At 47.6% G+C, this 14,371-nt stretch overlaps 1 protein-coding gene across 6 annotated transcripts in view; it reads right to left on the minus strand.

The window, feature by feature from the left end:
- The window catches only part of RAB37 (RAB37, member RAS oncogene family), a 545,872-nt gene that overhangs the window by 218,259 nt on the left and 313,242 nt on the right, over positions 1–14,371 (minus strand). The window contains exon 1 of one of the 6 annotated variants that reach the window (XM_069654870.1): positions 278–494. The exons of 4 other annotated variants lie outside the window; for them this stretch is intronic. In XM_069654870.1, coding sequence (XP_069510971.1) covers positions 278–409 — 132 coding nt within the window. In that variant the 5' untranslated portion in view covers positions 410–494. Of the gene's footprint in view, positions 1–277; positions 500–14,371 lie in introns of those variants that run through there. One more of the 6 variants, XM_069654867.1, reaches the window with a different exon arrangement.

The following is a 14,371-nucleotide window of genomic DNA, read 5'->3' on the forward strand; positions in this document are numbered from 1 at the left end:
GGGAAGAAGTGAGGCTTGCAGTAGTGGGGGGAGTGTACACGGGGAGAGAGGGTAAATGAAGAGTGAGCAGGGGGTTCAAGTGTGCAGCAGGGTGGGGAGCAGAGACAGCGAGCGTCCCGTGTCAGCTGTGAGTAGTTCACACAGGCACGTCCGTCTTTCTCGTGTTGGAACTCCACGACTACACGTGTCAGAATGTAAACACACGGGTCTGGCTGAGCCGCTCACACCTGGCGTGGGCAGGAGGGGGCGTAGGGGCGCTGTAGGGGTTGCCACACACCTTGCAGGTCAGGTCCTGGTCCTCCGACCCCCCTCGGCTGCTGCTCGCCAGCCTCATCCTAGGGGTTCCGTTCGCTGCTCCCCCTGGACACACCTCGGTCGGGGACCGGACCGAGCCCCGTGGGCCCGGCATCTTGCGAGAGTCGGAGAGCAGCTGCACCGGGCACTGACAGGGCTGCTGCCGGCGGCCCTCCCTCCCTCCAGCGGGGAGGAAGTAAAGGGCGGGGAACCCTGCCTACACCCTCCCAGGGGAGGAACACCCTGCCCCACCCTCTCCCAGGGGGAGGAACACAAACAAACACAGCAGCGGTGCAGGAACAGACGACCCCCCGAAGGAGCACTCGGGCACGGAAGTTGCAGCCGGAGAAACCGTGCCCGGAGAATCCCCTCTGGCCCCACCACGTTAACACATGTTGCACTGTCAGTCCCTCGGCACAGCACAGCCTGCACCCCGGTGCTGGCTGCACACACCACCGTCTCCAGCCCTCGCTGCCGCACGCCCTATGACCACCGCCTTATCGGGGTTCTATATCTCATACGCCCACCTCCTAGACTAGTCACGGGGTTTTGCCATCAACTGCATTTTGGGAGGAGTGAACGGTATTCTTTGGGGATGTCTACCCGAGCCTAAGGACTTTCCCTGTCTTTGGGGGGGAGGGCGAGCTTTGAAGCACAGCGCGGATGTGATCCCTGCTCAACAACCCCTCTTCCCCCTCGACGGGATGCGAGATGCCGGTAGGGCTGAAGTAGTGTCAGTAACATGACGTCATTGCCCCATCGTCCCTTTTCCTCCTCATGGTGTAAACTTCAGACCGGCGTCTGTGTCCAGTCGATTTACATGTAATTGCACGTTTTTTGCTCTTTCCCCCTTCACCCGGGTAAGCCTTCCACCCCCTCTATTTTTTCTGCTGTCCTTCGGGCAGGGCCTGGCGCCGCCTGCCTGTCAGCTGCCCTGACACTATTTTCCACCAGAGCAGGGCGTTGGTGATGCCAGGGGTCCGTCCTGCCCACGGTCGGGCTGGGACATAGTATTGGTTCAGGGCCCAATGTTAAAGTGCTTCACAGTCGCAAATGGCAACTCATTCTGTTTGTGACAGACCGAGTAGCATCCCCGAGTTATTTGGTCAAATATCTTGGACATTTTAAGGAATATTTGTTCAGTAACAATGGTCAAAACAGGCAGCGCTGCGGAGGGGGCACCCCGCAGCTTGAGAGTGTGGACAAGTAACTAGGGGGGGCAATGGAGGGCACGGGGAGAGGGGGTGTGAGCAGAACACAGGCTGCAGACACAGGGTCTGCACCACCCCCCTCCCCTATCACTCAGCCACAAGAAGTACAGCCAGAATGAGGGCCCTAGCAAGGTGCGTGCGAAAGCCCTTTAGCATCTGCTCCACCAATAGGAGACATCTGAGGCAGGAAATAGCTGGTGACCTACAGTGTTCACCATGAGATGCAAACTGCTGTCGGCGCTAGCCGACCTGGGGGGGCGGGGAAAGTCGCCCCCACACACATGCAGTGCCTAGGGCCAATTTAATAGGATATAAAAGGCTGCCTGGGCAGTAAACATCACAAACCTGGGTCCTCCTTACGGAGCACCACAAGTGATCTGTGTACGCAGATAACCTTTCTTTTCCCAAGAATACACCCACCCACCCAAGAAAAGAAGGAAAGGGGAGAACAAAAGAAGTACAGGGCAACGAACGGGGCCCACGTCGTTGTGGGAAGAGGAAGGCGGCACAGGCCGGGGGGCACAACCCTGGACGTCGTGCCCAGAAGTGTACATTATGTATGATATGGTTATTATTATGACTATTAGGTTGTGTAATATTACGTAATGTATAATATAAAACCAGAGTGCTTCTATTGCCAATACTCACACAATGTTTCAGTGATCATTGGGGAAACACAATATGAGTAACAGTCGCCAACCTCTTGGCTCCACCGGTTACTACTAGCTACACAATGAAGCAACTGAAACTGGCCCACTTTGGACTACAAATAGGATCACTCTGACAACAAAAAACGGGACCACCTCCATTGTAGGGCCTGCATTTCCGGCATTACCCTCTAGGCCAGTCCAAGTCTGGTCCTGCCACCGACGCAAGCTTGAAGTCAAAAGGCCCAGTGGACACGGTTGACAGAAGGCCAACCCTAGATAGGTGGGACCAGGAGCAGGCGTTTGGGTGGGAGGAGTTCATGACTTGAGACAACTCGGGTACAAAGGTTCCATGGTTTTTAAGTCTTTTTCTGCTATTGGACTTGTGTTTTGTGGGTATGACTTTGGCTGGTAATGGCCTAGTTTGTCTGACAAAGTGATTTGCCCAGTTTTGCTCCATTTGTATGAGTGGGAAATCACTCTCCCCTTCCATCCGCTCATTCCTTCCAAACTCACAAGCTCTCCCTTCTACTCTCGCCCTCCTCATCTTCCATCTGCTCTGTCTTCTCCTTCTATAAGACCCCTGCTCTCTTCACTTTCATCCCCTCTCCCCTTCCCCGTAAGGAAAACTCAGTGGTAGAAGTGTACCGAAAAAAGTAGTGGAACTGTGGTCACGGCAGGGGAGAGGCTAGGCGGAAACCTAGTGCAACATGTCACAAGGTGCTGCGGCCGGAGAATTGCAATAGTCTAAGTGACTAGTAACTAAAACTCCTATTACACCTTTGCACTTGCACAGGGACTTGAATGGACACATCCTCTGTATAGAATGGTGAATATGATCATCAAAAGAAGAGGAATGGTAAACAGAAAAAAATAAAAGTAGTGGGACACCACTCCCGACCGTTCCCGCTCACTTCGATCACTTGGAAAACGGTGTCTGCCACAGCGTGAAAGATGTACACTGCGCATCCCCGAACTTTAGAGGTGACTCCCAATTCATCCAGCCCTAAGAATGAAAGATGTACATTGTATTCAGCATATATACACTGACTGAACTATAGAAAAAAAGAGTACAAATGCAGTCCAAAAGATGACCAACAAAAAGCGTGGAAACAGCAATCGACTGATCTTCCCTTCTCATCCCTTCTCCCCTTTCCATTTCTTCCCCTTAAGCTTTCACCTCATTTACCCTCCACCATTCCCATGCCACCCCCCCACCAGATCTTCTAGAGGATGGGGCCTCTGCTCCTCTGCGAGGTCTGATCAACGAGGCCCCCCATCCCTTACTCCAGCTCTGCTTCAGTGCGCTTTGACAATGCCCCCCTCAACACCTGCTACTCCCAGAAGCACACTGAGGAGGAGCTTAAGATTCCGACATCTTGTCGTGAAAGTCAGACCCTGCAACAGCCCCCCAGAATACCGTGGCATAGAATGGGATTTTTTGTGGCATAAAACGGGTATTTTGGAGCACAAAAACATTTTTTTTGCGTCTTTCGCAGCACATTTTTGAAAGAGTTGAGGGTGCCAAGAAATACTCAATGCAGGAAAGAGCTACAAATAAACAGCACATGAAAATGTAACGAAAACTCAGAGCGATATGGTAACAACGTATGCTACCTTGTATGCTAACTAAGAAGGGTCACTATTAATTTATACATGGACCAACACTACTCCATTAAACCATAAATGAGGCTTTTCTGGAATGGTACACACTGCAAACTGAATCGCTTCTAAAAGCACCTCATTTTGGCAGGTAAGGCTTAGTGAGATTGAATGATTTGCCCAGGATCACACAATTTGGTTAAGTGGTGAAGCCGGAATTCACTACTATTTTGAAACTTAGGTACTTGCTCACATACCCTCCCATCTCAAGAAGGTACACAAATGTGTTAATGTTTGAGTATGAAGACCTACATTAATACTCAATATTATACAGATAACTTGCCTGCACAGGTAACATGATAAAAACAACCTGCCAGTGTGTGTATATCGTGTAGTGACATGTGGATAAAAAAAAGTAGGGTGTCATTTGTTTTGAATGTTAAATTGCATGAAGGCGAGCACTTTTATGTGCAAAAGGTATCCATTGTGCAATTGGAATTGTTTCCACACTTAGTTGAACAGGAAAGAGTAAAACTCTTCACTTTTCCACTAAGAGTCTGGAAAGGAGTACATGCCTGATACAGTTAATGATTGCCAGCAACATCTACGATGGATTCCTATGGAATCTGCCTGCTTTTACCAGGAATAAAAGTCAGGCAGATTGCACAGGAATCCATTGTTTTTTCCACCAGCATAAGAATGCATGTTGGTGGAAAACAAAGTGGATTTGGCAGGTGGACCTGCATGTCAAGCCAACAAGATCACACTGCTCTTGCTCTCCAACTTCGCTGCTATATCTAGACACCCACGGGTTAGTAAGATCTCTATTAGACTGGAGGGAATAATGTTGAATTATGGGGGTGGAGGGGGGTGATTAACTACTCTAGTGTATTCCTGGCTTTCCAGCAGAAATCTCCCCCAGGGGTTAAACCGGATCTGAAGAGGTTACACGTGGCAAGTAACGTAGTGAAACAGATGAAGAGAGTTAAGGTCCGATTTAAGAGCTATAGATTGGCAGCAATCCGGCGATAAAGGGAAGCAAACATAATTAAGGAAGCAGCAGTATAGGAATTGGCTGTTAGATTCTAAGGCTCGGCGGTGTCCGGAAGATGCCGAAACCATGATGAGGGCCTTTCAAATAGAAACACTCCTGATCTCTGGAAGTTGCTTAACAACAACACTATGTTTCAGTTGGCTGCTATAACACCAGCGGTGCCAGAGACGGTCTGGATTCATTTCTTTACCAGCCTGTTTCCGCCGCGGAGCAACAACGAGAGCTCACAGCTGGAAAGAGCTCAGTGCATTGGGTAATATCCTTTGACAGCGGGGACATATTAAATTGGATAAAACACTTTAACCTGTTGAGGGCCGCAGGTCCTGATTGTTTAAATAACTATATCATTAAACAGAACCCTGAGGCATGGTCGGATTTTTGTTTGATCTTGTTTACACAAATACTGGCAGCAAGAGATGTCCCCACATCATGGAGGACTGCACTGGTGGTGCCAATTTATAAAAAAGAGGAAAGGGACAACCCACGAAATTACAGGCCCATTGTTTTACTGGACTCCCTTGGAAAAATGTTTGCCTCGATATTATTAAGACATCTTAATATATGGGTCCGTGAGTCAGGGCATTTTGAGATAAGGCAAGCAGGCTTTGATCAAGGGGTGGGAACCAGTTTAAACCTCTTTATCCGCAACATCCTTAAGGTAAGAGCTCGAGAGTCTAACCAAAATGTATGTATGGCTTTCATTGATCTGGCGCATGCCTTTGATAGTATCAACAGAGAGATATTGCGAGGGAAGAGGTCTACCTGGTCTTGTCCGCCCGATCTTTTGGAAGCTAAAAGAGCCTCTACTCGGGAACGTCAATCCAGGTAAGATTGACTGCCAAAGGGGAAATTCTGCCGGGGTCGGCCGGGCCGTCCGCAGACCTCCGGGCAGGGAGGCCCCAACTCCTCCCGTATATCCCAAAAGAGATAGAGTATGAGACACACGCAAGAAGCAAGGTGACTCTGCTGTTTATTAGACAAAACGGCAGGGATGGGTCAAGGAGCGTACGGTCCGTCCTGACACACACACAATCGTGGGGCTCGCAGGCCCTTTTTACCTTAGTATGACGCGCTACTTGCGTCACCTTGGAAAGTTAGCAAAAAACCTATCGCCACTCTTAATTGGTTGCTCGAGTGGTAGGGTTAGTATAGCATACGTATAGAGAACAATATTAGTGGACAAGGGTTAGTCAGGTGATATATCTGGGTTGTCCCTACAATTAGATACATGAGAATTGTTACATGAAGACCCCTGATGATTGGTTAATGTTAATGGCGTCAGTGATAAGAGCCCCATGTTCTGATTGGTGCGCCCGCGAGCTTCCCAGCCTGGGACCATTGCTGTTCCCAGCTCTCGGTGTACCTGTCATTTGCAACAATGTTTCACTATGAGTACGTGCGGACAATGTGAGGACTTATTCATAAGCTGGAAGGCCGACTACTCCCACTGTCGCAGATGTCCATTGAGCCTTTTAACTGTATCTGCCTGTGTCTTGTAACGAGGGATCCAGACGCCTTCTTCCTCCAGGGCTTGGCATCCTGTCAGGTTCGGCTTGGTCACGTGAGGTGGGACCGTGTTTGAGGCAAAATTCTGCACAATTAATATTGTTTTTCCACTGTGTGCCTGGCTTAATTTGCAGGTGTGATTTTAACGTTGGTGTGCAGCGTGCGAAGTTGCAACATCGTGCCCTTGATGGTCTGCTTTCAGAATGTGGGTTTGCAACATTGCGACCTTGGCTGTTTGCTTTCGCCGGGCTCATTCTGCAGGATCAGCAACCTGACTCTTGTTCTTTTAACGTCCATGGAAGCTCTTGCTTGCGGCCTACTTAGGCCTGGTGTATAGATAGAATCGTTTGGTGCACAGGCGCTTTAGGTTATACTATCATATTGCCTGATGACCAGTATCGTGTCTTCGTTATATTTCTCATTATGGCACCTGGGTTTAGGAGAAGCGTAAGCAAGCTCTTTAGATGAGTTCATGATGCGTCTTGCGTTTCTGCATTTTGAGAGCCTATGTGGAAAATAATAAAGATGCACGTCCGTGAGTATGTCTGTCGCCTACGTCATAGCACTGAGTATATTCTTCGTGTAGATTGGTGCGGGAGTGTCCAGTGTGTATATTTGCACAGGTGTGCTGACCGTTGGCTAGGTCGTCATGGCATCTCTAACGACGTGTAGGTTTTAGTCTAGTTGATCCGTGCCGCAGGTGTCGGCATGGGCAGGGCGAGCTGCTGGGCAGGCAGATGGACACATCCGTATGTTCCTGTACCAGGGTATTTGGTCGTCTGGTAGATGGGCAAACTCTTCTCGAGGCGGGTGCCTGGGCCGTGATCCTTTAGGCCAGGCGCCAGAGGGGAAGGACGGGAGCCTGTTTTTCCATTCTCCCACTTCAGTCCCCCCTCTGGTCGACTTGTCGACCACAAACATATCCTTTTCGTTATCTCCTCTTACTCTCCATATCTTAGTTATTCCTCCTAAATGTCCATAGTGGTTAACATGATCTTCAAATAACCAATACATATATTCACAGGTTCCTCCAGGAGTACAGTATACCCATTTCCCTATGTAACTCCTGGGGTTTCTTGGGTTCTCGATCTTCACCGATGGTGGGTCCAGGTGGTTGGTGATGATCTGGTTGCGCAATTCCTCTCTCTGTTGTATGATTATGCCTGTGTGTTGGCCGTCATCTGCTGGCATCAAGGGGTGCATACCGACCATTTCAAGCAATTCGTCAGTGGTGCGTGCCTTCCGGGCCTTCCAAAATCTTATTATGATCAGTGTAGCTCCAGCCAAAATAGTACAACCAACTATAATTTTCAGTCCATCTGACAGCCAAGATGGCATCCATGACCATAATAGCGAAAACCAGCTCTCATCCTTGTTCACACCTTTACTTTCATCCATCATTTTGGAGTGCATCTGGGCCAATTGTGAAACTGCTTCTGTCAGTGTACCGTTGTCAGCATCGTTGGCAGGAGGAACGTGCAGCATGATTGTCCTATCTTTGCGCAAACTCCTCCTTCCATGGCTGTGAGGAGATCCAATACATATCTGTTCTGAAGTGCTACCATCCTTATAGCTCGCAGCTCCTCTTTTATTGCGTTAAATCCATTTACTGTAGAATTGATGGTCATCATTAGTTCCCATCTAGTTATCTGGAGCCATTTTGCGTTTGCGTAAGCCTGCAGTCCCGGATGGATTATTGAGGAGAAGAACATTGCTGCTCTACTGAATAGTCTGTGTTCTGGCGGAATTGAAGTGAGTGCCGTTTCCGACCTGCCCCATAGGTAATTTCCTGTCAGAGGTTCTCCTTGTCTTTTCCTTCTATTTAGGACAGTATCATTGCAGTTGGTTCTGTTCCCTGGCTCCTCCTGAGGTGGTGCAGATCTCTTCTTTCTCTTGTCCCCTTCATCCATTTTGGGAAAGTTTGCCACATTCACATGCTTCTGGGGTACCACTAGTGATGGTACATTGACGTGCACCATCGTGCATACACCATTCCACAGAGGGGGCAGTGTGTGGTATGCCTTTTCTCCACAGGCCCAGTAATGGTCCATTATCACTGCTGTTCCTGCTCCCCCCTCAGGTAACTCCATCACGCTTGCACAGTTGGTGTTGTATCCTACGTCCACCTCTCCTTTATGTTGGTAGCATACCTTAGGCACAGTCAGCGGCAGTATTGTTATTGGGTCTTCATCCGTCTCTATCCACGTGAGCATGGGTACGTACTTGATCCAAGTCGTCCAACATCTGTGGTTGTGTGCATCGATAGTTGAAATAGTTTCTTTTGTTACCATGTTGCTGCCAATCACTCCTATCTCCCATTTGTTGTCCAGGTACACCTTCCCTGTTATCGTCACCAATGGTCTCTCCCAACATCCTGGTTTACCAGGAACTTCAGTGGCGTACCAATCACATGGTAAATACTGCAGTGTTACTTTCTTTGTTTCCCCTTTTGCAGGACCACTTGTTATGTATCTGAATGCTTCAGCATGTAAACTGCTCTTGTGGTAACTCAAATAAGTCTTGAGGAAGTTGTTTTCGTATGGGTATGAGTCTCGTGTTTTCCACACCATATGCACCACTGTCCCTTGAAATCTTCCTTTCGTTTGGAACAGTGCCAAGTATATTATGCATCGTGCTGTCTTTTCATCTATTTCTGTGGCAACAAATGTTTGAGAAGCGCTCATGGCGTATGGTATTAATGAGCAAACGTAGCAGCTGTCTTCTGTTGTCTGCTTACCAATGCGGGTCATGTGTTGGTACCATATGTTGTTTGAGACGTGTGCTGAATCTTGTATATAATTGTCAATACCTTTATTATCTGAGTATGTGCTGCGTTGAACTCTATTTTGCTTGTGCGCAATTTTACTAGTATCACCTGACGTAACACCTGTTGCAGCTGGGGATGGGGGTGGATTAGGTTTGGGTACAGCAATAATATTGATAGCATAGCTGTACTGCCATACAGAGGCAGCCAAGAACGCGGTGATCATCAAAATCCCTATTATTTTTATTACACATGCTAATTTCACCGGCATTTTGCTCTTACCTTGCTGCAGTCCGGCAGCGTATTCTTGCGACGTTAGAGTTGCCCGCCTGAAAATTCTCAATATGCTGGTTATTAAATGTTAGTTGTTGTTTTTAAGCTCTCCCTATCAAATAGTCATTCAGTGCCCAGGCGAAGAGCTGTTCCCACGCTAATCTAAGCGATCTATCTCTTAGGACAGGCAAATGGGTGGAGGTGGGGCATTGAGTATTCTATGGCCAAGAGGAATGCTGTGTAGTAGACACGTACCCTTCTCCTTTTCAGGTACGTTGGCCTTTTTATTTCATATACAAATTGGTGTGACAACTCTTCTGGGTAGTTATCGTCTGAGGGTACCATCTACTCCTGGGCAGTGAACTTGTTAGTTATCTATTTTCTTAGCAGTACAATAATACACAGTTCCTGCATGTGCGAGAGAAAAGAAAAGAGAGCATTCACGTGTTTACATGTGTACGTGTGCAAGATAATGTCCTTCAGTTCAGTTATTACTGAAGTGGGGGTAGGGGTCAATGGGCAGGGGGTTTGGGGCTCAACTGGCGGAAGTATCTTTACTCTTTGAGCGTGTGACCATGGGGTGGGCAGTATGGGGATCACCCCTTTCTTCTTCAGTTATTGTCTCTGGGGAGTCTGGGGAGTGACAGGGTATGGGAACACTTGGGCCGTTGGCTGTGGTAGAACTTTCTTCCTCCGTTGGTGATGTTGTTGCTGCTCTCCCAATGGACCTGTCGGTGGTGCTGGGGCGGGTCTGGAGTTTGTAGATCTTTACATCGTGTAGGTGGTTCCAGGCACGCTTGTCATGTAACTTTACTGCTCTCGTTGATACCTCCTCTACCAGATGGGGGCCAGTGAATCGTGGACTATTCCACTTCCTGTTGAAATTGCGAAGTAGTACGTGGTCACCTTTAGCAATTTTACACAGTCTTTCTTTTTCCAATTCTTTATCCGCGTCTTCTTGTTGATTGCTGTTAGACCCGCCCCGTGTGCGCTCGAGCTGTTGAGACACAAACACTACACTAGTAATCAAAGAAGACACATATTGGTACATTTCATCACCAAGAACACTTGCTGTACTCTCGTGGTCGGTAAATGCTCTTGACGTTGGCGTTAGGGGAAGGCGCATTTGACGTCCGGTAACCACCTCGTGAGGGGTGAGGTGGTGGTCGGACCCTGGTCTATTCCTTAGCTCAAATAGGGCTAATGGAAGGCAATATAACCAACTCTTCTTTGTTGTTTGCTGTATCTTTGCAATTGCCTCCTTTAATAGGCCATTCAGGCGTTCACATACACCGTTGGCCTGTGGGTGGTATGCACATGCAAATTTATGCTTGATGTTCAGCAAGGATGTGATGTGCTGGAACATTTCGTTTGCGAAATGTGGGCCATTGTCTGACCTTAACACCTCGCACACTCCCCACCTGGGGAAGACCTCCCTCACTAGAAATTTAGCTGCTCTAAATGCATCTGGGTGTGAACATGGCCCTGCCTCAATCCACCTAGAGAATGGGCATACTACTACAATCATATACCTATTTCCTTAACATATGTTGATCATATCAACATAGTCAATATGGAGATGCCGGAAAGGTCCCTCTGGCCGGGGTATAGTACCTCTTATCACCTTTAGAGTATGGCCGGCCGTAAACTGTTGACATGTGAGACAATTACTGATAAAATTTGACACATGAGAATTTAACTCGGGGCAGAACCAGTCTTCCCTAATTCGTGCTGCAATTACTTCCTTGCCTGTGTGGGCTGGATGATGTAGTTGGCTCAGGGCGGTGTTCAAAAGTGCCAATGGTATTACAACCTTCCCAGTGCCACCCTGGCGCCATAGTGCGTCGGTTGGTGACATTGTGCATCCTCTTTTTACCCATATTTCTTTTTCGGCCATTGGTGCAGCCGCTTGTAGCTCCATAATCTGTGTGGCTGGGAGATGGGTGTACCCTTCTCTTATCAACATCTCCTTAGCCATTCCCCTCCCCCTCCCTCTCTGTGACTCTGGGGGGTTCCATATCTCACCAAAGTATGCAGCATACTTTGCATGTGCATCTGCTGCTGCATTCCCCTTCGAGACGTGGTCTTCACCATGTGTGTGTGCGGTGCATTTTACTAAAGCTAATTCTTGGGGGTCATTTATTACTTCAATTAGTTCAGCCAATAAGAGGGCATGTTGCACTGGAGTGCCATCAGCTCTCCTAAACCCTCTTCTTCTCCATTTCCACAGCCCTGAGTGGACAGTGGATGTAACATATGCGCTGTCGGAGTATATGGTCACCCGTTTGTCAAAGCTTTCCTTCAACGCCAAGATCAGTGCAACTAATTCCGCTGCTTGAGCGGAGTAATGCTGTGGTAATTGTACACATTTCATTGCCACACACACCGGTACCTCCATCATTTTTACCACTGCTGCCCCAGTCCTCCTAATACCATCCCTTTGATCGATAGTTGATGACCCATCAATAAACAAGAGCTCACCTCCCTCTAGTGCGTTTTCTTCAACCTTTCTAGTACATGAGTATATTTCAGTTATTTGCGTACAGTCATGGGCATAATCTCCTTCCTCAATTACTTCTGCTAGGAACCTTGCAGGGTTGACCGTGCTACATCTAACAATTGATAGTTCAGCTCTGGATAAAATGATCTCATAACCTGATGCTCTCTACGTGGTTAGGGTGGATTTAGGTTTATTCAATATTGCAAATAGTGCATGTTCCACAAACAGTGTAGTTGGGCACCCCATGGTGATTGCTGATGCTTTTTCCACCGCAAAAGCAGCTGCGGCGAGACCTTGTTCGCAAGGGAAGTGACCTAACATCACAGGATCTAAGTGGCCACTGTAAAATGCTACTGGTTTGTAGCCCATGCTTGTTTTTTGAGCCAACACTGCTTTCATTACTGCTGAGTCGCAATGTGAAAATATGAAAAATTGTCGCCCATAGTCTGGGGATGCCAGTAGCAGTTGATATCGCATCTTTCAATTCATCAAAAGCCTCTTTCATTTCCATCGTCCACCCCAGCTTTTTCTCCCCTTTATTAGCTTCCCTTAACGCCTCAAGCAGGGGTCCTATGTACGAACTGTAATCAAATACCCATGCTCTACAGTAGTTGCATAGCCCCAGGAACTGCTGCAGTTCCCTCACTGTTTGTGGCATTGGAGTGTTTGAAATGGCTTGTGCTCTTTGTGGTGCAATCTTTCTTCCATGTTGGGATATAAGTTGACCAATGTAAAGTACCTGTTCTTGACAGTACTGTATCTTTTCCATGTCTACCTTGTAACCTTTTTCAGCCAATATTGTCAACATCTTTAAGGAGTCCTCTCTGCATGTTCTTTCGTTTGTACTACAAATTATTATGTCATCCACATACTGCAACACTGTGCTTTCCACCTCAATGTTACCCAAATCCATCTGTATTACTCTATTGAAAATTGAGGGTGATTCGCAATACCCTTGTGGCAATCTGGTGTGTTTCCACTTTGTGTTTCTGTAAGTGAAGCTCGTCAGATCTTGAGAGTCTGGGTGCAATGGTATTGAGAAAAAAGCATTTTTAAGGTCGATCACTGTAAATCGTGATGCTTCTGCTGGAATGCCACACAATATTGTGGCCGGGTTTGCTGCTACGGGATATTCTGCTTCTACTATGTTGTTCAAGGGCCTGAGATCCTGTATGAAGCGCCAAGACCCCCCCTTTAGCCTTGCGCACTGGGTACACAGCCGTGTTACTTGGTGATTCTGAGGGGACCAATATGCCATTATTTATAAGGGCCGTTATGGTTTCATATATGCCCTCATCTGCCTCTTTTGATAGTGGGTACTGTTTTTCTCTTTGGTAAGTATTGCACCTTTTTTCAATTTTATCCTTACAATCCCTATACTTTTTATGCACCCCACGTCATAGGGGCTAGTAGTCCACAATGATTTGGGTACCTTTGACATATCCTCCTTAAAGAAGGGGACTGGGGTGCATGTGGGTGCCTCAAGTGCCATTGCAATTTTCTGTGCTACTTGTTTATAAGCCACTCTTAGCCATATTTCCACACTCATCATAAACACCATTTCACCTTCCTCTTTTTCATCTGAGAACAGCTCCTCATCTGACACCTGCGTGAGCCTACATCCTTCTGCTAATGCTATCACGGCCCTCCATGCTCTTCCTTCTCTGTCTTGGGCATGTACAGCAATGTAATCAGCTGTTGCAATAATGCTCTCAATGTCCATTAGAACCACCTTTCCTTCTGGTTCATTAACAGGTGTTTCTGGTCTGAACAGATAGGCTGCTGGCCTCCTCCATATTTTCCCTTCTATCCCTGGCATCCATGCAAATGCCATATCTGTTCCATACTGGAATAGTTCGCCATCTACTGGCTCCACCCTAATCGCTGTCTGTCCGCAGTATGCTTGCATAATCTGTCGTGCTGTGAGCATGTTAATCCCTGGAGTAGAGCAAACTATGCCGTCCTCAGTAAAGGAGATCGTCATATTCAACCTGTTCATTATGTCTCTCCCCAGTATATTTACTGGTGAAGCACTGTAATATAGAAGTGGAACTGACAGATCATAATCTCCAATAGATAAGGGAATGTTATCAGTAAAGGGAACCAACCCTCTAGCCCCAGAGAATCCTTGGGTGTTCATGGCTTCGCCTGACATCTTAAATTTACCTTCCCTTATGCAAGACCGGGTTGCCCCGGTGTCAACAAGGAATGATACTTTTTTGTCACCTATCGTTACCTCTATGCGTGGTTCCTCTGCACTATTAGGTGTTACTGACAGGATGGGACACACCAAGGCCGTCTGTGGGCTGTCCTATTGAGGGTACAACGACTGGTCATTTCCTGTGTAAGGGTTGTGTCCCAAAACCGTCACCCTACCCAGTTGTGTTTGTTGTGCCTGGAGTTGTTGTGTTATCGCTACCTGTTGTTGTGGCAGTAAATATGTTTGTGGCTGTTGTTGTGTTATTTGTTGTTGTTGTTCATTTCCCTGTTGTAACGTCTGCTGTTGTTGTAGGCCCTGCT

The sequence above is a fragment of the Ambystoma mexicanum genome, chromosome 3q (genome assembly GCF_040938575.1).
Source record: "Ambystoma mexicanum isolate Mex_15411 chromosome 3q, UKY_AmexF1_1, whole genome shotgun sequence".
Classification (NCBI taxonomy): Eukaryota; Metazoa; Chordata; class Amphibia; order Caudata; family Ambystomatidae; genus Ambystoma; species Ambystoma mexicanum.